The 23,797-nt window shown below is 39.3% G+C and overlaps 1 protein-coding gene and 2 long non-coding RNA genes across 5 annotated transcripts in view; 2 read left to right on the forward strand and 1 right to left on the reverse strand.

Annotated features, from left to right (window-relative positions):
- Window positions 1-12,900, forward strand: part of LOC104643041 (protein mono-ADP-ribosyltransferase PARP8-like) — a 77,511-nt gene extending 64,611 nt beyond the window's left edge. For all 3 annotated transcript variants that reach the window (XM_075738945.1, XM_075738943.1, XM_075738944.1), the window contains 9 exons: window positions 112-179; window positions 544-592; window positions 1,404-1,516; window positions 1,683-1,755; window positions 3,732-3,801; window positions 8,283-8,359; window positions 9,315-9,378; window positions 11,166-11,250; window positions 12,517-12,900. In XM_075738945.1, the coding sequence (XP_075595060.1) occupies window positions 112-179; window positions 544-592; window positions 1,404-1,516; window positions 1,683-1,755; window positions 3,732-3,801; window positions 8,283-8,359; window positions 9,315-9,378; window positions 11,166-11,250; window positions 12,517-12,619 (702 nt within the window). In that variant the 3' untranslated portion in view covers window positions 12,620-12,900. The remainder of the gene's footprint in view (window positions 1-111; window positions 180-543; window positions 593-1,403; window positions 1,517-1,682; window positions 1,756-3,731; window positions 3,802-8,282; window positions 8,360-9,314; window positions 9,379-11,165; window positions 11,251-12,516) is intronic.
- LOC142599235 (uncharacterized) overlaps window positions 1-23,797 on the reverse strand; it is a 911,312-nt gene that overhangs the window by 675,325 nt on the left and 212,190 nt on the right. The window lies entirely within an intron of this gene.
- LOC142599237 (uncharacterized) lies at window positions 14,724-20,883 on the forward strand. The gene is made up of 4 exons (XR_012832863.1): window positions 14,724-16,278; window positions 17,234-17,297; window positions 19,085-19,169; window positions 20,436-20,883. It is a non-coding gene; the product is annotated as an uncharacterized LOC142599237 (long non-coding RNA).

The raw sequence follows: 23,797 nt of genomic DNA on the forward strand, positions 1-23,797 counted from the left end.
TTAAGCCAAGTAATGAGTTTCATGTATTTGTTTTAATAGATGAAATTAATGTAACATATAAAATTTAACCTTATGATTTCAACTAGAAATAATGTAATTACTCTTTTCTAGGCACCTTACTTGGAAATAAAGAAGCAGATGGATAAACAAGACCCACTTGCACATCCTCTTCTACAGTGGTATAAAATTGACTCACATGAGATGATAATTATTAAAGTACCAAGTTGAATGAATAATCACTTTGCCAGTTTAATTTGGTATAAACTCACTCTAAGAATTAACATCAGAGTTGACATTTGCAACTGCATTTAGTTTTGGACTGTTTCTGGATCTCATCTGAGCCCTCTGAAAACACTGGAAAGACTCCAGCTTATTTGTATAGCCTCAGATCTGATTTTCTAGTCAAGATTTGGTCTACTTCCATCTGAGAGGTTCAAAGGCCTGCAGCTGGGTGCTTTGTGGTGGCCATTCATAATACATGCTTAAGAAGAAAAGTTCTGTGTGGTTATCATGTCTAATACATCTAACTGTTTCTCATTTTAGGGTTATTTCTAGTAATAGATCACATATTGTGAAGCTACCGGTGAATAGGGTAAGTGTCTGTGGGTTCTTTATTATTTTCTCATTTCTCATGGCTCGTATTAGCATTTTAGGTGGGAGTCTCCTGTCCAAATGTAGGTGTCTACATTCAAATTAATCACATGGGCTCCGTTAATAGACAGGGTAGAGAAATAGGCAGTTTCAGCTCATGACTCATAGAATCATGTGAATATCTAAAATAGGTGAAAGGAATAATGCTGAGAAAAAACCTATTTGAGGTGAGAGGCTCAAATGCAAGTGTCTACCTTGTAGTCATCTGAGATTGGGTGAGAACAACATCACTATTTGTTTTGTTACCATATAGAATGTTAGATACAGAATTGTACAAAAAGCAGAGCACACAAACATGATATACCAGGAGATCCACATATGTATACACTGTAAAAAGAATATAGCTCTAGAATTTTAGAGGGATGATGCTGAGATTAATTTCTGAGTATGTGTGCCTCTGATCAAGGGGGTAGTAATCTGCAGCCTTTCAAATCTGAACCTTAATTCAAAGCCAGCTCTGATCAGAATACCATGATGAAATTGTTCAATATAATTACTTTACCAGAGCCATATTAGGCTGAAATATGATTCAGAAACTTCCACATGTTTCATAAACTGAAGGACACTTTTACTGTTTGATTTCAGGTAAAAACTATAGTAATGAGACCAATTTCATCTTAGTTTGTGTAGTTATTTAGATGCAGTCACATATTGTGTGAAACAGCATGGTATCCTAAGAACTAAGATTATGAAAATACAATGCTTTTGTGTTAATCAACTTCTTTTCACTTGTACACTGTTATATTTTACAGCAACTGAAGTTTATGCACACTCCCCACCAGTTCCTACTTCTCAGCAGTCCACCAGCCAAAGAATCCAATTTCCGAGCTGCTAAAAATCTCTACGGAAGTACCTTTGCATTTCAGTGAGTACATATATTCATATTAATCAAAGATTACCAAAATGCCATGCTATTTTTTTGTTCTTACCATTTGAGGTTTACAGATGGGAATTTATTGTTTTAAAGGATTACTGATTTCATTTTGCATTTTACACTGTGGACTTTAATGCATTCTCTTTCATTGTTTCAGTGGTTCACACATTGAAAATTGGCATTCCATCCTGAGGAATGGCTTAGTTGTTGCCTCCAATACAAGGCTGCAGGTAAATAGTAGACTAAATAGACTTTAGCTAACCTGTGCACGTTTGATTATATATTAAGCTTAGGCGAGTTTTCAAGGGATGTGGTTCTGGTATTCATATAGGTGGCAAAAAGGGGTGATTCAAATATCCTCATGTTTCCTGGAAAAGGTATTTTTCTGAAGCAATTAAAATGAAAAAATGTGTCTGCTAAAATGGCTAAAAAATCACATCGGTGGAATCAGTGTTTCAATTTTATGTTGCACAGCAGCACCTCCAGGAGGCTTAACTTGGTACTGCTTAAAAGCAGACTCGGGGATTAAAATTTAGAACTACATAAACTATGTCTATGTTATAGGATCCAAGAGCATACTAGATTTACAGAAGTTGGGTTTACAGCATCTTCTCTTCTCCTCTGGTTTCCTTGGGAAGGGAATTAGAGTGTACTGGCCAGGAGGGAGCTATTGCAAACTTCAGTTTGGTTTCTCAGACTCAATCATCAGGAGACCACTATTGCAGAGCAAAGTAGGCAGTATCAGATGGACTGGGGAGCTGTAATTCTGAGTATTTTAGCATAAGGGTTTTGACAGCTCTTTCCCCAGAGCTGAGTCTATGATACCTTGGAGGAGGATCTTGGGGTGCTGACTAAGGATCAGGGAACAAGAAACACTGAAAAAAGGGAATGGAAATCTCTGCTATTCCTCTTAGTGGTTTGGGTGTTTTTATTAGCATCTTTGTAAGATACTTTCCCAAGAAAGCAGGATTCGCACACTAAAATTCACCAAAGTAAAACCCTTTGTTTGTGCTTATTTTTTTGTTCAGGGTTGAGATACTAGGAAGAAGAGGAAGCAGTAAAGCCCTATTTTATACAAGTCATCATTTTTAAATCTCTCACACAACTAGGGCATATCCTGAGCCCAGTTCATTCTGCTTACCCCAGTACCAACCAGTCAGGAAAAAATATCTACTCACCAAGGATCCTATACAACATTGTAGGATCTGGAGGAGTGAGAGCATGATTGCACATTCCTATGGGAGCTCTGGCACATTGCATAGATGATGTAAATGTCATTGGGTCAGAGGAAAGAAATAAGGGTGAGCATGACTCTGAAGCCCAGTGGTCATAATATCTACATGGGTAGAAGATACTCTGGGTTCTCATTTGTGCTCCAACAACTACTTTGTTTTCTTTAAAGACTTTTCCACGTAAAGCAGTCAGTCCCTAGAGGAGAAGCAAAACCCATACTTCCTCCTTTCCAGACAAGAAAATGACCACAGCGCTAATAAAAAGTGCTCAGTTTTGTTGCTTAGCCCAAGCTCCATGACATGGAGCAGTGACATTGGTGAAGAAGAGTCTTCCTTTTCCTCTCTTCTTTTCAGACAGCTGGTAGCTTTGTGGCTAAAGCACAGTCCTGCAGTGATGGGTTATGCATGTCTGAATTGGCTCAGGCAAAAGCTTGATTGAACCCATTCCTCCAGCACTCAGGCTGAACTAGTGACTGAATTTTTCTATAGCATATGAGCAGTGTTACACCATATCTTCATTTCTTACCTTAAAGAAAAAAAAAGCAGCTGTTGCTGATGATGATTCACAAAGGCTGGCTTAGGCTGTGATTCCTGACAAGGTTTTGATGTGAGACATATGCTGAGCTTGCTCAGCCTTGTTAAGGCTAAGGTGTATTTGGCCATCTACAGAAGCACTCTCCTGTAGGCATCCTCTGTGGTAATGTTAGATTTAAAACCAGAAAATGCAATTTTATATATAAATCTGATGTAAAATTATCTTTGGGCATTTGGACATGGTTTCCAGAATATACAGTATCTTAGTTGTATATTCACAGCATGATTTTTTTTAGAGACTTCTTTGAACACCATTTATTACCAGACAATAAATTAGTGCAGTGGGGTAGATGCTTATCTACATTAGGACCTGGGCCTATCATTATTATTTTGTCCAGATAGCCAAATTAATGTTAAACGTTCACTCTGCTCTTTTTCAGCTCCATGGTGCAATGTTTGGAAGTGGAATCTACCTTAGTCCATTGTCAAGCATATCATTTGGTTACTCAGGTGATATTTATAAATCACTCTAAAGTTGGAGAAATATAGGGAGGTATCTTAGTCTACTGCTTTTCTTACCAGCTTCTGTTTACAACAACTGTAGTAAATTTTTTTATCTTTGTAGGCCAAGATTTAATTTATTTTAAAAAGAGAAAATCTAAGTTCCCTTATTAAATACCTGTCCTCGTTTTCCAAGGTACTGAGTATCTTGACACTGTTCTTGAAGTAAATACTAGCTAATACTGGATGCTGTGTGTAATGGAGCAGGTCTTGATTATGCAGTGGAAATCCAACTTTGTGATTTTTTTGTCAGTATCTGCCTAAGTCCATCTAACATTATCTATGGATTCATGGGTTTTTAGGATCTGACATGACAACATAAATATTCATCAATAGACATGTTCAACTGTGTATGTTTAAGAATAATCTCAAGTATCACCATGTCAGGGTTACATAAAAAGTACAGAACAGTGTGTTTATTTTAGCATGAGAAGGGGAGGGAACATAATTTGTCCCACTAATAAATTCAAAAGTGAGTGATGCAGAGTTTTCCATGTAAGAATAAAATCCTAAATGGAAGCACAATAGAAACACGATACACCAATGTGTATATTAAGAAACTTTCATAGAGATTTTAAATTACAGTGACTTTTTCCTTTAGTTATGTTGTATTTACCATTTCATAGAATCAAAGAATGGTTTGAGGTGGAAGGGACCGCAAAGATCATCTAGTTCTAACCCCACTGCCGTGGGCAGGGACATCATCCACTAGATTATATTGCCCAAAGCCCCATCCAGCCTGGCCTTGAACACTTCCAGGGATGGGGCCTCCACAACTTCTCTCTGGGCAACCTGTTCCAAGTGCCTCACCACCTGCACAATAAAAAATTTCTTTCTAACATCTAATCTAAATTGACCCTCCTTCAGCTTGAACCCATTGCCCCTTGTCCTATCACTACACTCCCTGATAAACAGTCCCTCACCATCTTTCTTGTAGGCCCCCTTTAGGTACTGGAAGGCTGCAATTAAGTCTCCCCGGAGCTTTCTCTTCTCTAGGCTGAACAATCCCAACTCTCTCAGCCTGTCCTCATAGGAGAGGTGCTCCAGCCCTCTGATCAGCTTCGTGGCCCTCCTCTGGACTCACTCCAACAGCTCCATGTCCTTCTTATGTTGGGGCCTTGTGGTGGGTTGACCCTGGCTGGCGGCCAGGTGCCCACCAGAGCCGCTCCATCACTCCCCTCCTTCTCTAGACAGGGGAGAAAAAGTACAACGAAAAGCTTGTGGGTCGAGATAAGGACAGGGAGAGATCATTCACTAATTATTGTCACAAGCAAAACAGACTGAACGTAGAGAGGGAATTCATCTAATTTATTACTAAGCAAAACAGAGTAGAGGAATGAGAAATAAAACCAAATCTTAAAACACCTCCCCCCACCCCTCCCATCTTCCCGGGCTCAACTTCACTCCCGGCTTCAACCTCCGCCCCCCTCAGCGGCACAGGGGGACGGGGAATGGGGGTTACGGTCAGTTCATCACACATTGTTTCTGCCGCTTCTTCCTCCTCAGGGGGAGGACTCCTCTCATCATTCCCCTGCTCCAGCATGGAGTCCCTCTCACGGGAGACAGTCCTTCACGACCTTCCCCAACGTGAGTCTCTCCCACGGGCTACAGTCCTTCATGAACTGCTCCAGCGTGGGTCTCTTCCATGGGGTGCAGACCTTCAGGAGCAGACTGCTCCAGCGTGGGTCCCCCACGGGGTCACAAGTCCTGTCAGCAAACCTGCTCTGGCGTGGGCTCCTCTCTCCATGGGTCCACAGGTCCTGCCAGGAGCTTGCTCCAGCGCGGGCTTCCCACAGGGTCACAGCCTCCTTCAGGTGCCTCCACCTGCTCCGGCGTGGGGTCCTCCACGGGCTGCAGGTGGAATCTCTACACCCCCTCATCCTTCCTCCATGGGCTGCTGCAGGGGGACAGCCTGCTTCACCATGGTCTTCACCATGGGCTGCAGGGGGATCTTTGCTCCGGTGCCTGGAGCACCTCCTCCCCCTCCTTCTGCATTGACCTGGGTGTCTGCAGAGTTTCTTACATCTTCTCCCTCCTCTCTCCGGCTGCAAAAGCTCCCTCTAACTGTTTTTCTCTTTCTTAAATATGTTATCACAGAGGCGCTGATTGGCTTGGCCTTGGCCAGCGGCGGGTCTGTCTTGGAGTGGGCTGGCATTGGCTCTATCAATCAGACACAGGGGAAGCTTCTAGCAGCTTCTCACAGAAGCCACCCTTGTAGCCCCCCTGCTACCAAAACCTTGCCATGCAAACCCAACACAGGCCTCCAGAGCTGGATGCAGTACTCCAGATGGGGTCTCACAAGAGCGGAGTAGAGGGGCAGAATCACCTCCCTCGACCTGCTGGTGCCACTTCTTTTGATGCAGCCCAGGATGCAATTGGCTTTCTGGGCCACGAGCATGCATTGCCAGCTCATATTCAGTTTTTCATCCACTAATACCCTTAAGTCCTTCTCCTCAGGGCTGCTCTCAATCCACTCATCGCCCAGCCTATATCCATGTTTGGGATCACCCCGACCCATGTCCAGGACCTTGCACTTGGCCTTGTTGAACTTCATGAGGTTTGCACGGGCCCATCTCTCTAGCCTGTCAAGGTCCCTCTGGATGGCATCCCTTCCCTCTAGAGCATCAACCACACCACTCAGCTTGGTGTCATCTGCAAACTTTCTGAGGGTGCACTCAATCTGACTGTCCACATCCCCCACAAAGATATTAAATAATACTGGTCCCAATACAGACCCCTGAGGGACACCACTCCTCACTGGTCTCCACCCAGACGTCGAGCCATTGACTGCAACTCTTTAAGTGTGACCATCCAGCCAATTCCATATCCACCATATGCATGTCTCTTCATTTCCTCACATATGAAAGTGTTGGTATAGTTGAATGTGTGTTTGTGTGCACATAGATAAATTTAATTGAGAGTTTTAATTATGCTTTCTGATTTTCAGTATTTTTAGGTAATGTCATGATTCATTTTAAGAGCTCATCATTTTTTACTAGTATTTATTGAATACACTTTTAGTTTTCCAGAGATTACACAAGTATGAGAGGTCTTTAGGACTCACTAAAAGTGCAGGTTGCAGTATCATTATCTAACAAAATGCCCTTCTTTTTGGACAACATTGCTTTGTCAGCTTCGATGTGTTTTTTCTCATCTCTTTTTTGGTCCCTTCCATCCAGTCTCCTCCAGAAAGGAGGCCTATATTCCCATGAGGTATATAATACTTGATGCCAATAAAAACCATGGAGGAGTCCTACACTCCCTGTTACTTCAAAGACTTAAACTTCTCCATAATTCAGTCTGTGTTTGTGTTGTGGTTTAGCCCCAGCTGACAGCTAAGCACCACGCGGCTGCTTGCTCGAGCTCTCTCTCTCTCACTTACCCCCACCCTCCCCCCAGTGGGATGGGGAGGAGAATAGGAAGACAAAGGTAAAACTCTTGGGGTGGGATAAGGATAGTTTACTGGGACAGCAAAGGGAGAAGGAAATAACAACAACAGTACTTAGAATATACAAAGTGAATGATTGCACAATGCAATTTCTCACCCAACAATCAGCCAGGCACTCAGACTATCTGGGAGCCACCCCTCCCCGAGCCACGCTCCCTTTTATGCTGAGCATGACATCATATGGTATGGAATACCCCTTTGGCTAGTTTGGGTCACCTATACTGGCTGTGTCTAGTCCCAGCTCCTTGTGAAAATTAACTCTATCCTAGCCAAAACCAGGACAGTTTGCAACCTACTAAGAAATATGGGATACTGGAAAAGCAAGGAAGCCTGTAGTAGCATACGATACAGGAATTTTATATAAACCAACATGAGGAATATGAGAGAGATGTAAGGCACAAATGTAGGTGTTTAGATTTCTGAGATGGAAATTGGATCAAAGGTAGATGATAAATAATTTAATTACCTGTAGATAAATTAAACCAAGGTAGACTTAAAAACTGCCCTTAAATAAACTACTCCTAAAAAATATTTAGACTTTTAATAAGTCTAAATAAAGTGTTAAAGATTAATATCTAAAGTTCTTTCTCTCATGATTTTACTGCCCCACCCACTGTAAATCAGACTGTTACTTCAACCTAAATAGGGTCAGTTAAACTGAAGACATGCTGACATGCAACTCTATTAAGCAACCACCTAAGAGCATTCCTGAGCTAAATTCAGTGGCATTTAAGCTCATGTTTATGTGCTTTTGAACCTGCTTAATGCTAATTTGACTTTCCTAAAATCTTTGCAACACATGCAGATGTGTTGGTAATTTGCAGGATTAAATTGAAATATTCTATGACAAAGTTAACTAGCTTTTTGACTGCCATGCAAAGGACTGATTCCCACTGTGCTACCTGTTTCATTCTCCATACTTAACTTTGCTTATGAAAATATTTATATGCCAGAGTATCTTACATGATTTTAATATTCTTAGGGATGAACAAGAAGCAGCAGAAGGTGTCAGCTAAAGATGAACCAGTTTCAGGCAGTAAGGGCAGTAATACATCACAGGTACAGTACATCAACCATCTCTGGAAGATTTACAGTTTTATGTTAGGGAACTTGATAGCTGAAAAGGAGGCAATATTCCCTTTGTGAAAGCTAACAGTTTTATTTTATTGAATGAAATCAACAACTTCAGAGACTGCAACCATCAAATACAGCCCAGCTGCTTTTAGTAACAATTTACAGAGTATACTGCAGGTCCCTGTGCTCTTCTTTTCTGGGTAGTAGTATTTGGGAAGAGAAAGAAAATGAAATACAGATTGCATTATGACCCTTAGCAAGCCCTTGCTTTCTGAGCTCTAGACTTGCAGAAGAACAATGCAAAAGGAACTGAGAGCGGTCATTGCTGAAAAATCAGTAGCATTTCATTGATAGTGAGTTGTTTTTTCTTTTTCATAGTTTTTACATATTAAACCATTAGAATTCTGCTTTATCTAAAGCAAACTCATAGCATTTATGTGTAGGGCTAAATTTTGAGAAAGAAAACTTACATCTGTCTCTATAGTTAACTCATAAAAACTACAGGATAATCTGACTTTGGAGAGAGATTGGTATGTAACAGCAGAAGCCTTCAGAAATGAGAAGGCCAGTAAATTATCAGGGTAGTGGCTGAAGAATCGATGATCAAATTCACCTTGTAATTATTTTTTTCTGCTATCAATTTGTTTGTCAGTAACACTCTGATATTTCTAATAACATTATTCATTCTGTAATAATTAGGAAATTTTCTTTCTGGATAAAGGAGTTCAAATCCATCCTACAATAATAAAAAAAAAATATAAATGTTTTTAGAAATTTTATTACATTTAGAAATACAATAGAAATGTTTTAGAAAGACTGCTTCTATCTTTATTCATTAATAAACCACCAAAAATAGCAGCCCTCTCCTTTGTCACTTTTTCACTCAGTTTGTCTTACTGCACTAATTAAGTTTTCTCATGTTTTTACGTCGCAATCACAGAAGAAAGGACAACAGTCACAATTTTTGCAAAGCCGTAACTTGAAATGCATAGCCTTATGTGAAGGTAAGATGAAAGCCCTTGAAAAACTGTTTTAGTCATAGACACAGTGTTACTGGATGCAAATCAGTGAGACCTTTAGTTCCAGTATTGGTTGTTTTTAGGTAAGAGACTACTGGTGGGCGTATGAGTACTTGCTTAATAGCTGACCTTTATATTTCAGTTCAGAATGTTTCCCTTTTCAAACAAAACCTGTAACACATGCTGAATTTTCATGAAATAATCATATGCACATAGCGACTGATCATCTGGTCTGTCTTTCAAATGTGACCATGTTCCTAAGCCATCAATATAACCCAAGTCATGGTCTTTATTTGAAACAGTGACTTCTTGCAAGCTCTTGACAAATGCATTAAACACCTACAAGTCAGAAAAAACAGCTTTCCTATTGAATTTCCAAATAATTTTTCACTTCTCAGGCAAATATACTGTTCATCTGGTAACCAGTCTGTTCTCTCTGATGGCTGCAGAAATTTTGTGAAGTTAAAATCCAGTGCATATGAGTACAGTCATTCTTGAAAGACTTGACTATTCATTTAATAACTAATAAAATCTCAGCAGGATTTGAGAACAATGAATTGTGAAATTTGAATAAGAATTGTACCAGTAATTGGTAATTAGTCTCATTAGCCAAACAAAAAGAAATTATATTAAACTCAGTTTGCCCTCCATTTTGAACATTTGTTTATTTTTAAAAGTAAAAATTCAGACAGACAGTGGAAAAGATATTATTTCAGTCAACATGAAAATGCAACTTGATCTGGACAGAAAAATACATAAGTTTAGTTCTAAAACTTTCAGAAGAAGATATCAAATGAACCTAGGGTTTACTAGAATTTACTTGGACTTTAATGCCTGAAGTTTCTAAATATAAATTACATCTTTCCCAATGACTTTTTCATCTATGTAATTCTTCCCTCACATTTATTAATGGATCATGGATCTTATAAGGGTGAATTTTAAATATTTGGTAAAATATATTTTACATCATTCATATTCACTTTATTTTTCTGTGAAAAGAAGTGTTTAGGGGAGATGGTTAATATAGACTTTAAATAAAATTAATTACATGAGAAAAATGTTTGTTAAAAATTACAATTCATGGAAGAAATGGTATAAAAATTTAATATGCATTTATTCATGGTAGTGTTTAAATGCATTTAAAGAAATCTTTTCAAATACAGATTGATAGTAAAGATTCTACCTAGCAATAATGTTTCTTTCCTGTGTTGTCCTAATTCTGCTGGTAAATAACTTAGCATCAAATACATTGCTGTTTTCTAAATGTTGAGCAACTTTTGGCAAGCTCTGTGATCCCCTTGAGTCATAACTCCTATGCTATTTTTTAAAAAATATTTGGTAGTATTGCAAATCCCAAATTTGTGGTATCTCAGTTTCAGGCTTTATCTTTCACATCTTATTTTTGGCTCAGACATCATCAAACACGAATATCTCTGTTCCAAAGGCAGATTAGATGACTCAGATGCTCCTTTGCAGCCCTGTAGCCATTTAAAATCAGTTTTTACTAAATATACTTTTTCATTTTTCATTCCAATTAAGAACTGGCTCTCACACATCTGCATTTTCTGGAAAATATATTTGGAAACAAGAATCAAGTTCATCTCCCTGTTTGTACTAGCAGCCAACTCGGAGTCTATGCCATGCCACAGACATGCACTGTAAAACTACACATTCCCAGAATGCTATTTAAAGTGTTTAAAAAAGCAAATCTTTTAAAGCAATATTTTCCAGGCATGTTTTCATCACTATGAAATGTATTCTTTCCCTGATAGTGATAACTTCATCCGATCTGCATAAACATGGAGAGGTATGGGTAGTTCCCAATACAGATCACGTGTGTACAAGATTTTTCTTTGTGTGAGTATAAAGCTTCTTTTAACATTCAACATCTGTCCATTCTAGGCATTTTTTCCCATGTTCCCTCCAACAGTTTTAAGTGAAGTAGATAAAAGATGTTTCTTCCTAATTCTTTAAAGTATCACTTCATTTGTTATTTATCTCTGTACTTAATTTTGTTATGAAATCATAGAATCATAGAATGGTTTGAGGTGGAAGGGACCTTAAAGATCATTTACTTCCAACCCCCCTGCCATGAGCAGGGACATCCTCCACTAGACCAGGTTGCCCAAAGCCTCATCCAACCTGGCCTTGAACACTTCCAGGGAGGGGTCATCCACAACTTCTCTCTAGGCAACCTGTTCCAGTGTCTCACCACCCTCACAGTAAAGAATTTTTTCCTTATATCTAATCTAAATCTACCCTCTTTTAGTTTAAAAGCATGTATGTATAAGTTAGTAACAAGGGTTTAGTAGATGTTTAGTTATAGAATAAATGAATGGAAAGTTACTGATTTTTCCCACTCTATAGCATTATCTCATGTTACAGTAAGTCTATCCATGTATCGTAAAATATCTCTTCTATTTGGGTGTATGTTTTAAAGCTGAGGAATTCATTAAAGGCTTCCTGTCTATGATGTGAGCATTTCCCCTCTCACCTATGACTTGTAATTATATATCGGCATAGATTTCAGCCCTGCAAAGAGAGTCATGCAGACCAGTGGAGGAGCACGCTGGCTTCAGATTGACCAGCACTGAGGGTTTCAGTGATCAGGATTGCTTTATCCATGCAAATCCTTAATGCAGGCAAGTTCTCAGAAGGAGAAAAACCCTGGAGGTTGTTGTGGTGTCACCACTAAGTGGAGGCCCACTTGTGACAGGAGTTTGGGTATCACAGGCATTGCGGTACATTGTGCATGCTATGGCACCAGCCTTGTGTAGGGCAGTCTGGAAGCAGCTGCAGAAACAGCCCTTTCCTTTATACCTCCAGCAAGAGGGAAGCTGCTAACGTGCCTTGGTAGGCCAGGTGCTGGCAGAAGTCCCCTTTGGGTCCTAGTGGGTTATTCAACCTCAGGGTTTTGATGACAATAGCAGCCCTACCACCCTTCACTCTCTATAGAGCTTATGATCTGTATATAACAGTGAAGCGCAGCAGAGCATTTTAATAGGAAACATGTTAACATATGTAATAAACACTTTCAATTATTGAATGAAATAGAGTTTTGGATGTTTTTAGGTAGATTAATAAAACACTAATTTGATTTTATTTTCTGTACTCTTTTTTTAGTTATGAAGATGGTCAAGTGGGTGATACAAGTATAAATACACAGGAACCAAGCATTCATAAAGAGATTCTTCGAGTCATTGGCAATCAAACTGCTACTGGTTAAAAGGACCACTCTTATTTAATTGATGTAATTTGGAAGCCTTCCTCGGTCTCAAAGCTGGATTTTGAACTGAAGAAGATGCAAAAAAATAATTTATTATTATTATTCTAAGCAAATTAACCCTTTGAATACCTACTGTTTTCTTACTTAGTATTTCTTATCTCATCAAAATACCTGAGATGGTATGAATTAGCAACTGTAGGGGTGCAAAGTCTATTAATATGCTACAACTAATAATAATTAAACAGGCATTTGGGTTGCTCACAATAAACAGACTTTTAAAAGGATTTTTGTGCTGATATTTTTATATTAAACTTCAATTGGAGGTTTTCATACTGCATACTGGTATTTTAAAATTTAGAATGACTTAATTATAAGTGAGAAGATTTTATAGTGGAACACCAGTATTATGCAGGATACTTTGCAATAAGTAAAATATTCCATATTTAAACACAATAAAAGGTTGTCTGGAACATGTCAAATTAATGACAATGAGAAATAAAACCAAATCTTAAAACACCTCCCCCCACCCCTCCCATCTTCCCGGGCTCAACTTCACTCCCGGCTTCAACCTCCGCCCCCCTCAGCGGCACAGGGGGACGGGGAATGGGGGTTACGGTCAGTTCATCACACATTGTTTCTGCCGCTTCTTCCTCCTCAGGGGGAGGACTCCTCTCATCATTCCCCTGCTCCAGCATGGAGTCCCTCTCACGGGAGACAGTCCTTCACGACCTTCCCCAACGTGAGTCTCTCCCACGGGCTACAGTCCTTCATGAACTGCTCCAGCGTGGGTCTCTTCCATGGGGTGCAGACCTTCAGGAGCAGACTGCTCCAGCGTGGGTCCCCCACGGGGTCACAAGTCCTGTCAGCAAACCTGCTCTGGCGTGGGCTCCTCTCTCCATGGGTCCACAGGTCCTGCCAGGAGCTTGCTCCAGCGCGGGCTTCCCACAGGGTCACAGCCTCCTTCAGGTGCCTCCACCTGCTCCGGCGTGGGGTCCTCCACGGGCTGCAGGTGGAATCTCTACACCCCCTCATCCTTCCTCCATGGGCTGCTGCAGGGGGACAGCCTGCTTCACCATGGTCTTCACTATGGGCTGCAGGGGGATCTTTGCTCCGGTGCCTGGAGCACCTCCTCCCCCTCCTTCTGCATTGACCTGGGTGTCTGCAGAGTTTCTTACATCTTCTCCCTCCTCTCTCCGGCTGCAAAAGCTCCCTCTAACTGTTTTTCTCTTTCTTAAATATGTTATCACAGAGGCGCTGATTGGCTTGGCCTTGGCCAGCGGCGGGTCTGTCTTGGAGTGGGCTGGCATTGGCTCTATCAATCAGACACAGGGGAAGCTTCTAGCAGCTTCTCACAGAAGCCACCCTTGTAGCCCCCCTGCTACCAAAACCTTGCCATGCAAACCCAACACAGGCCTCCAGAGCTGGATGCAGTACTCCAGATGGGGTCTCACAAGAGCGGAGTAGAGGGGCAGAATCACCTCCCTCGACCTGCTGGTGCCACTTCTTTTGATGCAGCCCAGGATGCAATTGGCTTTCTGGGCCACGAGCATGCATTGCCAGCTCATATTCAGTTTTTCATCCACTAATACCCTTAAGTCCTTCTCCTCAGGGCTGCTCTCAATCCACTCATCGCCCAGCCTATATCCATGTTTGGGATCACCCCGACCCATGTCCAGGACCTTGCACTTGGCCTTGTTGAACTTCATGAGGTTTGCACGGGCCCATCTCTCTAGCCTGTCAAGGTCCCTCTGGATGGCATCCCTTCCCTCTAGAGCATCAACCACACCACTCAGCTTGGTGTCATCTGCAAACTTTCTGAGGGTGCACTCAATCTGACTGTCCACATCCCCCACAAAGATATTAAATAATACTGGTCCCAATACAGACCCCTGAGGGACACCACTCCTCACTGGTCTCCACCCAGACGTCGAGCCATTGACTGCAACTCTTTAAGTGTGACCATCCAGCCAATTCCATATCCACCATATGCATGTCTCTTCATTTCCTCACATATGAAAGTGTTGGTATAGTTGAATGTGTGTTTGTGTGCACATAGATAAATTTAATTGAGAGTTTTAATTATGCTTTCTGATTTTCAGTATTTTTAGGTAATGTCATGATTCATTTTAAGAGCTCATCATTTTTTACTAGTATTTATTGAATACACTTTTAGTTTTCCAGAGATTACACAAGTATGAGAGGTCTTTAGGACTCACTAAAAGTGCAGGTTGCAGTATCATTATCTAACAAAATGCCCTTCTTTTTGGACAACATTGCTTTGTCAGCTTCGATGTGTTTTTTCTCATCTCTTTTTTGGTCCCTTCCATCCAGTCTCCTCCAGAAAGGAGGCCTATATTCCCATGAGGTATATAATACTTGATGCCAATAAAAACCATGGAGGAGTCCTACACTCCCTGTTACTTCAAAGACTTAAACTTCTCCATAATTCAGTCTGTGTTTGTGTTGTGGTTTAGCCCCAGCTGACAGCTAAGCACCACGCGGCTGCTTGCTCGAGCTCTCTCTCTCTCACTTACCCCCACCCTCCCCCCAGTGGGATGGGGAGGAGAATAGGAAGACAAAGGTAAAACTCTTGGGGTGGGATAAGGATAGTTTACTGGGACAGCAAAGGGAGAAGGAAATAACAACAACAGTACTTAGAATATACAAAGTGAATGATTGCACAATGCAATTTCTCACCCAACAATCAGCCAGGCACTCAGACTATCTGGGAGCCACCCCTCCCCGAGCCACGCTCCCTTTTATGCTGAGCATGACATCATATGGTATGGAATACCCCTTTGGCTAGTTTGGGTCACCTATACTGGCTGTGTCTAGTCCCAGCTCCTTGTGAAAATTAACTCTATCCTAGCCAAAACCAGGACAGTTTGCAACCTACTAAGAAATATGGGATACTGGAAAAGCAAGGAAGCCTGTAGTAGCATACGATACAGGAATTTTATATAAACCAACATGAGGAATATGAGAGAGATGTAAGGCACAAATGTAGGTGTTTAGATTTCTGAGATGGAAATTGGATCAAAGGTAGATGATAAATAATTTAATTACCTGTAGATAAATTAAACCAAGGTAGACTTAAAAACTGCCCTTAAATAAACTACTCCTAAAAAATATTTAGACTTTTAATAAGTCTAAATAAAGTGTTAAAGATTAATATCTAAAGTTCTTTCTCTCATGATTTTACTGCCCCACCCACTGTAAATCAGACTGTTACTTCAACCTAAATAGGGTCAGTTAAACTGAAGACATGCTGACATGCAACTCTATTAAGCAACCACCTAAGAGCATTCCTGAGCTAAATTCAGTGGCATTTAAGCTCATGTTTATGTGCTTTTGAACCTGCTTAATGCTAATTTGACTTTCCTAAAATCTTTGCAACACATGCAGATGTGTTGGTAATTTGCAGGATTAAATTGAAATATTCTATGACAAAGTTAACTAGCTTTTTGACTGCCATGCAAAGGACTGATTCCCACTGTGCTACCTGTTTCATTCTCCATACTTAACTTTGCTTATGAAAATATTTATATGCCAGAGTATCTTACATGATTTTAATATTCTTAGGGATGAACAAGAAGCAGCAGAAGGTGTCAGCTAAAGATGAACCAGTTTCAGGCAGTAAGGGCAGTAATACATCACAGGTACAGTACATCAACCATCTCTGGAAGATTTACAGTTTTATGTTAGGGAACTTGATAGCTGAAAAGGAGGCAATATTCCCTTTGTGAAAGCTAACAGTTTTATTTTATTGAATGAAATCAACAACTTCAGAGACTGCAACCATCAAATACAGCCCAGCTGCTTTTAGTAACAATTTACAGAGTATACTGCAGGTCCCTGTGCTCTTCTTTTCTGGGTAGTAGTATTTGGGAAGAGAAAGAAAATGAAATACAGATTGCATTATGACCCTTAGCAAGCCCTTGCTTTCTGAGCTCTAGACTTGCAGAAGAACAATGCAAAAGGAACTGAGAGCGGTCATTGCTGAAAAATCAGTAGCATTTCATTGATAGTGAGTTGTTTTTTCTTTTTCATAGTTTTTACATATTAAACCATTAGAATTCTGCTTTATCTAAAGCAAACTCATAGCATTTATGTGTAGGGCTAAATTTTGAGAAAGAAAACTTACATCTGTCTCTATAGTTAACACATAAAAACTACAGGATAATCTGACTTTGGAGAGAGATTGGTATGTAACAGCAGAAGCCTTCAGAAATGAGAAGGCCAGTAAATTATCAGGGTAGTGGCTGAAGAATCGATGATCAAATTCACCTTGTAATTATTTTTTTCTGCTATCAATTTGTTTGTCAGTAACACTCTGATATTTCTAATAACATTATTCATTCTGTAATAATTAGGAAATTTTCTTTCTGGATAAAGGAGTTCAAATCCATCCTACAATAATAAAAAAAAAATATAAATGTTTTTAGAAATTTTATTACATTTAGAAATACAATAGAAATGTTTTAGAAAGACTGCTTCTATCTTTATTCATTAATAAACCACCAAAAATAGCAGCCCTCTCCTTTGTCACTTTTTCACTCAGTTTGTCTTACTGCACTAATTAAGTTTTCTCATGTTTTTACGTCGCAATCACAGAAGAAAGGACAACAGTCACAATTTTTGCAAAGCCGTAACTTGAAATGCATAGCCTTATGTGAAGGTAAGATGAAAGCCCTTGAAAAACTGTTTTAGTCATAGACACAGTGTTACTGGATGCAAATCAGTGAGACCTTTAGTTCCAGTATTGGTTGTTTTTAGGTAAGAGACTACTGGTGGGCGTATGAGTACTTGCTTAATAGCTGACCTTTATATTTCAGTTCAGAATGTTTCCCTTTTCAAACAAAACCTGTAACACATGCTGAATTTTCATGAAATAATCATATGCACATAGCGACTGATCATCTGGTCTGTCTTTCAAATGTGACCATGTTCCTAAGCCATCAATATAACCCAAGTCATGGTCTTTATTTGAAACAGTGACTTCTTGCAAGCTCTTGACAAATGCATTAAACACCTACAAGTCAGAAAAAACAGCTTTCCTATTGAATTTCCAAATAATTTTTCACTTCTCAGGCAAATATACTGTTCATCTGGTAACCAGTCTGTTCTCTCTGATGGCTGCAGAAATTTTGTGAAGTTAAAATCCAGTGCATATGAGTACAGTCATTCTTGAAAGACTTGACTATTCATTTAATAACTAATAAAATCTCAGCAGGATTTGAGAACAATGAATTGTGAAATTTGAATAAGAATTGTACCAGTAATTGGTAATTAGTCTCATTAGCCAAACAAAAAGAAATTATATTAAACTCAGTTTGCCCTCCATTTTGAACATTTGTTTATTTTTAAAAGTAAAAATTCAGACAGACAGTGGAAAAGATATTATTTCAGTCAACATGAAAATGCAACTTGATCTGGACAGAAAAATACATAAGTTTAGTTCTAAAACTTTCAGAAGAAGATATCAAATGAACCTAGGGTTTACTAGAATTTACTTGGACTTTAATGCCTGAAGTTTCTAAATATAAATTACATCTTTCCCAATGACTTTTTCATCTATGTAATTCTTCCCTCACATTTATTAATGGATCATGGATCTTATAAGGGTGAATTTTAAATATTTGGTAAAATATATTTTACATCATTCATATTCACTTTATTTTTCTGTGAAAAGAAGTGTTTAGGGGAGATGGTTAATATAGACTTTAAATAAAATTAATTACATGAGAAAAATGTTTGTTAAAAATTACAATTCATGGAAGAAATGGTATAAAAATTTAATATGCATTTATTCATGGTAGTGTTTAAATGCATTTAAAGAAATCTTTTCAAATACAGATTGATAGTAAAGATTCTACCTAGCAATAATGTTTCTTTCCTGTGTTGTCCTAATTCTGCTGGTAAATAACTTAGCATCAAATACATTGCTGTTTTCTAAATGTTGAGCAACTTTTGGCAAGCTCTGTGATCCCCTTGAGTCATAACTCCTATGCTATTTTTTAAAAAATATTTGGTAGTATTGCAAATCCCAAATTTGTGGTATCTCAGTTTCAGGCTTTATCTTTCACATCTTATTTTTGGCTCAGACATCATCAAACACGAATATCTCTGTTCCAAAGGCAGATTAGATGACTCAGATGCTCCTTTGCAGCCCTGTAGCCATTTAAAATCAGTTTTTACTAAATATACTTTTTCATTTTTCATTCCAATTAAGAACTGGCTCTCACACATCTGCATTTTCTGGAAAATATATTTGGAAACAAGAATCAAGTTCATCTCCCTGTTTGTACTAGCAGCCAACTCGGAGTCTATGCCATGCCACAGACATGCACTGTAAAACTACACATTCCCAGAATGCTATTTAAAGTGTTTAAAAAAGCAAATCTTTTAAAGCAATATTTTCCAGGCATGTTTTCATCACTATGAAATGTATTCTTTCCCTGATAGTGATAACTTCATCCGATCTGCATAAACATGGAGAGGTATGGGTAGTTCCCAATACAGATCACGTGTGTACAAGATTTTTCTTTGTGTGAGTATAAAGCTTCTTTTAACATTCAACATCTGTCCATTCTAGGCATTTTTTCCCATGTTCCCTCCAACAGTTTTAAGTGAAGTAGATAAAAGATGTTTCTTCCTAATTCTTTAAAGTATCACTTCATTTGTTATTTATCTCTGTACTTAATTTTGTTATGAAATCATAGAATCATAGAATGGTTTGAGGTGGAAGGGACCTTAAAGATCATTTACTTCCAACCCCCCTGCCATGAGCAGGGACATCCTCCACTAGACCAGGTTGCCCAAAGCCTCATCCAACCTGGCCTTGAACACTTCCAGGGAGGGGTCATCCACAACTTCTCTCTAGGCAACCTGTTCCAGTGTCTCACCACCCTCACAGTAAAGAATTTTTTCCTTATATCTAATCTAAATCTACCCTCTTTTAGTTTAAAAGCATGTATGTATAAGTTAGTAACAAGGGTTTAGTAGATGTTTAGTTATAGAATAAATGAATGGAAAGTTACTGATTTTTCCCACTCTATAGCATTATCTCATGTTACAGTAAGTCTATCCATGTATCGTAAAATATCTCTTCTATTTGGGTGTATGTTTTAAAGCTGAGGAATTCATTAAAGGCTTCCTGTCTATGATGTGAGCATTTCCCCTCTCACCTATGACTTGTAATTATATATCGGCATAGATTTCAGCCCTGCAAAGAGAGTCATGCAGACCAGTGGAGGAGCACGCTGGCTTCAGATTGACCAGCACTGAGGGTTTCAGTGATCAGGATTGCTTTATCCATGCAAATCCTTAATGCAGGCAAGTTCTCAGAAGGAGAAAAACCCTGGAGGTTGTTGTGGTGTCACCACTAAGTGGAGGCCCACTTGTGACAGGAGTTTGGGTATCACAGGCATTGCGGTACATTGTGCATGCTATGGCACCAGCCTTGTGTAGGGCAGTCTGGAAGCAGCTGCAGAAACAGCCCTTTCCTTTATACCTCCAGCAAGAGGGAAGCTGCTAACGTGCCTTGGTAGGCCAGGTGCTGGCAGAAGTCCCCTTTGGGTCCTAGTGGGTTATTCAACCTCAGGGTTTTGATGACAATAGCAGCCCTACCACCCTTCACTCTCTATAGAGCTTATGATCTGTATATAACAGTGAAGCGCAGCAGAGCATTTTAATAGGAAACATGTTAACATATGTAATAAACACTTTCAATTATTGAATGAAATAGAGTTTTGGATGTTTTTAGGTAGATTAATAAAACACTAATTTGATTTTATTTTCTGTACTCTTTTTTTAGTTATGAAGATGGTCAAGTGGGTGATACAAGTATAAATACACAGGAACCAAGCATTCATAAAGAGATTCTTCGAGTCATTGGCAATCAAACTGCTACTGGTTAAAAGGACCACTCTTATTTAATTGATGTAATTTGGAAGCCTTCCTCGGTCTCAAAGCTGGATTTTGAACTGAAGAAGATGCAAAAAAATAATTTATTATTATTATTCTAAGCAAATTAACCCTTTGAATACCTACTGTTTTCTTACTTAGTATTTCTTATCTCATCAAAATACCTGAGATGGTATGAATTAGCAACTGTAGGGGTGCAAAGTCTATTAATATGCTACAACTAATAATAATTAAACAGGCATTTGGGTTGCTCACAATAAACAGACTTTTAAAAGGATTTTTGTGCTGATATTTTTATATTAAACTTCAATTGGAGGTTTTCATACTGCATACTGGTATTTTAAAATTTAGAATGACTTAATTATAAGTGAGAAGATTTTATAGTGGAACACCAGTATTATGCAGGATACTTTGCAATAAGTAAAATATTCCATATTTAAACACAATAAAAGGTTGTCTGGAACATGTCAAATTAAAGAGATTGGTTACCTGCAGCTATCTTTGATTATTTTACACAGATGCAGCTAGGATTTAGAGTCAAAGGTTAAAATGACAATACATTTTTGATTTAATGAGTGAAACAAAACAAAAAGTAATAACTCTGATGATGTATGTTTAGTTTTCTTTATCTTCTCTGGAAACACTGTCTTATCCATTAAGTAGCTCAGTTGCATTTTTTAATTATACGAGCCTAGCAAACACGTGGAAATCCTGAAGCTGTTAACTTCATTTTTACAAATTTTTTTTTTATGTACTAAGTTTTACAGTTTCTTTAGATCAACAAAGTTCTTTAATGTTTTCATCTTAACTTCAGTGAGACTGCTTTGTGGTTAAATTTAGCCACATATTTAAAAGTACCTGCTGAATTAGGGCTTTTACATGACTGAGTTGATTGTTCGTACATCAGAAAATACAAACACATGCAAAATTTTACTGATTTTTCTCTTGGTGAAATATTTTTATTAATTTATTCCTAAGGGAACAAAAATCAAATCAAATCTTTCTGTCCTTTAAGCTAACAACTGTTTTTTCCAAGTGAGCATGCTGGCAACACCAGTCTCCAAGGCATAAATCACACCCTTAAATATGGAGAGCAGTTCAACTTACACATCTGTGCAATTATTACAGGCCACCTCAGAAAGCAAAAATAGATGGAATCCTCTATTATGTTATTTTCATAATAAAGATACTGAAGAGCCAAATAACAGCATAACAGAGCACAGGCCAGTGTCCGTTTCTTTTAAACACAACTGCATTAGATATGCAGTAATGGGTGATTCCTTCTTTCTGCACTCCCTTATTCCTTGCTGTAATTGAAGTGCCCTGCAAGTAAAATAGTGTTATTGGGCCTAGGAGCACATACTTGGAGATGTATTTTAGCATTCCAGACTTATTTGCTGGGGATCTCAGTTTTTCTGGATTCACATCCAGACTTGTAAATCCAATCCTGTTTGTAAATCCCCATTTTGCTATTGAATTTGTGTTGACTTTCATCCCCATTTGGTGGACCCCTAACTTGAGTACCACTACTCTAATTGTTATCTTTTGTGTTGGGACACAGGTTAACTTCTTGAAACAAAGAGAATTCCTGAAATTTATCTGTCTACATAAGGACTGTCTTAGGTTGTGTAACTGCACAAAACTAGCATAATTTAGAAGTGGAGCTGAAACCCTGGAATGACCATCTCTCCATAATTTGTCCTGCCATATGTGTCTGAATCACTATGTTTTGCAGAACAGAAAGAAACTAGGAATCAAGTCTGCAAAGATATCCTACATTAACTTGCTGGGCTGATAGTCCACCATTTTGGGATGCCTCCTCAAAAAACTAAGAGAAAAGAAAGATGACCATGAGTAAACTGGAGAAGCCAAGTAAGCAGTCATCTTCCCTGTCCCCTCAAGCTGCAGCAGGGTCACAAGTGAGCACCTTGAAGGAAGAAACCTGGAATGTAGCTATGGCAGCGAGTCAGCCTTGGTTTGCACAGTGGTGTCATGACACTGGCCATGCATGGTGCCATCGTAAGTACAGCCACTGGAAAGAGGAGGGAAAATACATCTCTGCCAATTTTTAAGACTGCTCCAAGGATTGATTTAAATGGATGAGCAGAAGGAAGGGACAGCGTGGAGGAAAGTAGGGCTCTGAGGTATACGGGGAGGCCTTGCTGTTGTAAGGTGCTCACTTCAGGTCCCACCCGGTGCATGGCAGGAAAAGGGACTGAGAGAACAAAGCTGCAGCATGGGGAGAGCACAGCACATGCGCAGCACCATGCTTGGGGCAGCTGGTCCACCTGGGGAGGTGTTATGGTGCAGGAGTAAGTGCAAGGACACAAACCCAGTGTTACACACAAACAGCAATGGAATTAAACTAAAATTCACTTGCTACACAGTAACTCAGTCACTTTTTTTCTTTAGCCAAAATATTAATGGGAAACTTCTAAGGTGTTATATTATCTGCAGGTGAACATGACTCTTCAGATCGTTCCTTTAACAAAGTATTATTTCTCATCACTTTTAAAAGGTGAAGGGAAAGAGGGAGGTTCTTTGGGGGTCTGTTACTCAAAAATAAATAGCCCTTCTATAGCAAACTTCAAAACTGAAGCAAAGACTTTATCACCAAGAAATGGAATGAAAAATCCCAAGGAGGAGATTTTCTTTGAGGGATTTTTCCCCAGTGGTTTTATCCAAGGGTAGAAGTTGCATATTGCCAAATTCTTCCAAATACTTACATTCACGTGGATTCTAGGGGATGAAAAATATAAGCCAGGCTCATCTGAGCAAAGGCCCTGTATTATCTGTAAAGCCCTTGCATTTCCCTTCCTCTGTTATCATGCACAAATATTGGTGACAGAACAAACTTTATAACTTTATAACAGTAAAGATGTAGGCTTTTCACAAACAGCTTTTGTGGTGGTTTAACCTCAGCCGGACACCAGGTGTCCACCAAGCTGCTCTATCACTCCCCTCTTCAGTAAGGCAGGGAGGGGAGAAAGGAAGATGGAAAAACAACCCCAAACTCGTGGGTCAAGATAAAGGCAGTTTAATGTAGCTAAAGCAAAAGGCCGCTGTGGTGGGTTGACCCTGGCTGGGGGCCAGGTGCCCACCAGAGCCGCTCTATCACTCGCCTCCTCAGCAAGGCAGGGAGGGGAGAAAGGAAGATGGAGAAAAAAAACAATCCCAAACTTGTGGGTCGAGATAAAGGCAGTTTAATGTAGCTAAAGCAAAAAGCCGCGCGCGGAAGCAAAGCAAAAAGCA

The sequence above is a fragment of the Balearica regulorum genome, chromosome W (assembly GCF_011004875.1).
Source record: "Balearica regulorum gibbericeps isolate bBalReg1 chromosome W, bBalReg1.pri, whole genome shotgun sequence".
NCBI classification, from domain to species: Eukaryota; Metazoa; Chordata; class Aves; order Gruiformes; family Gruidae; genus Balearica; species Balearica regulorum.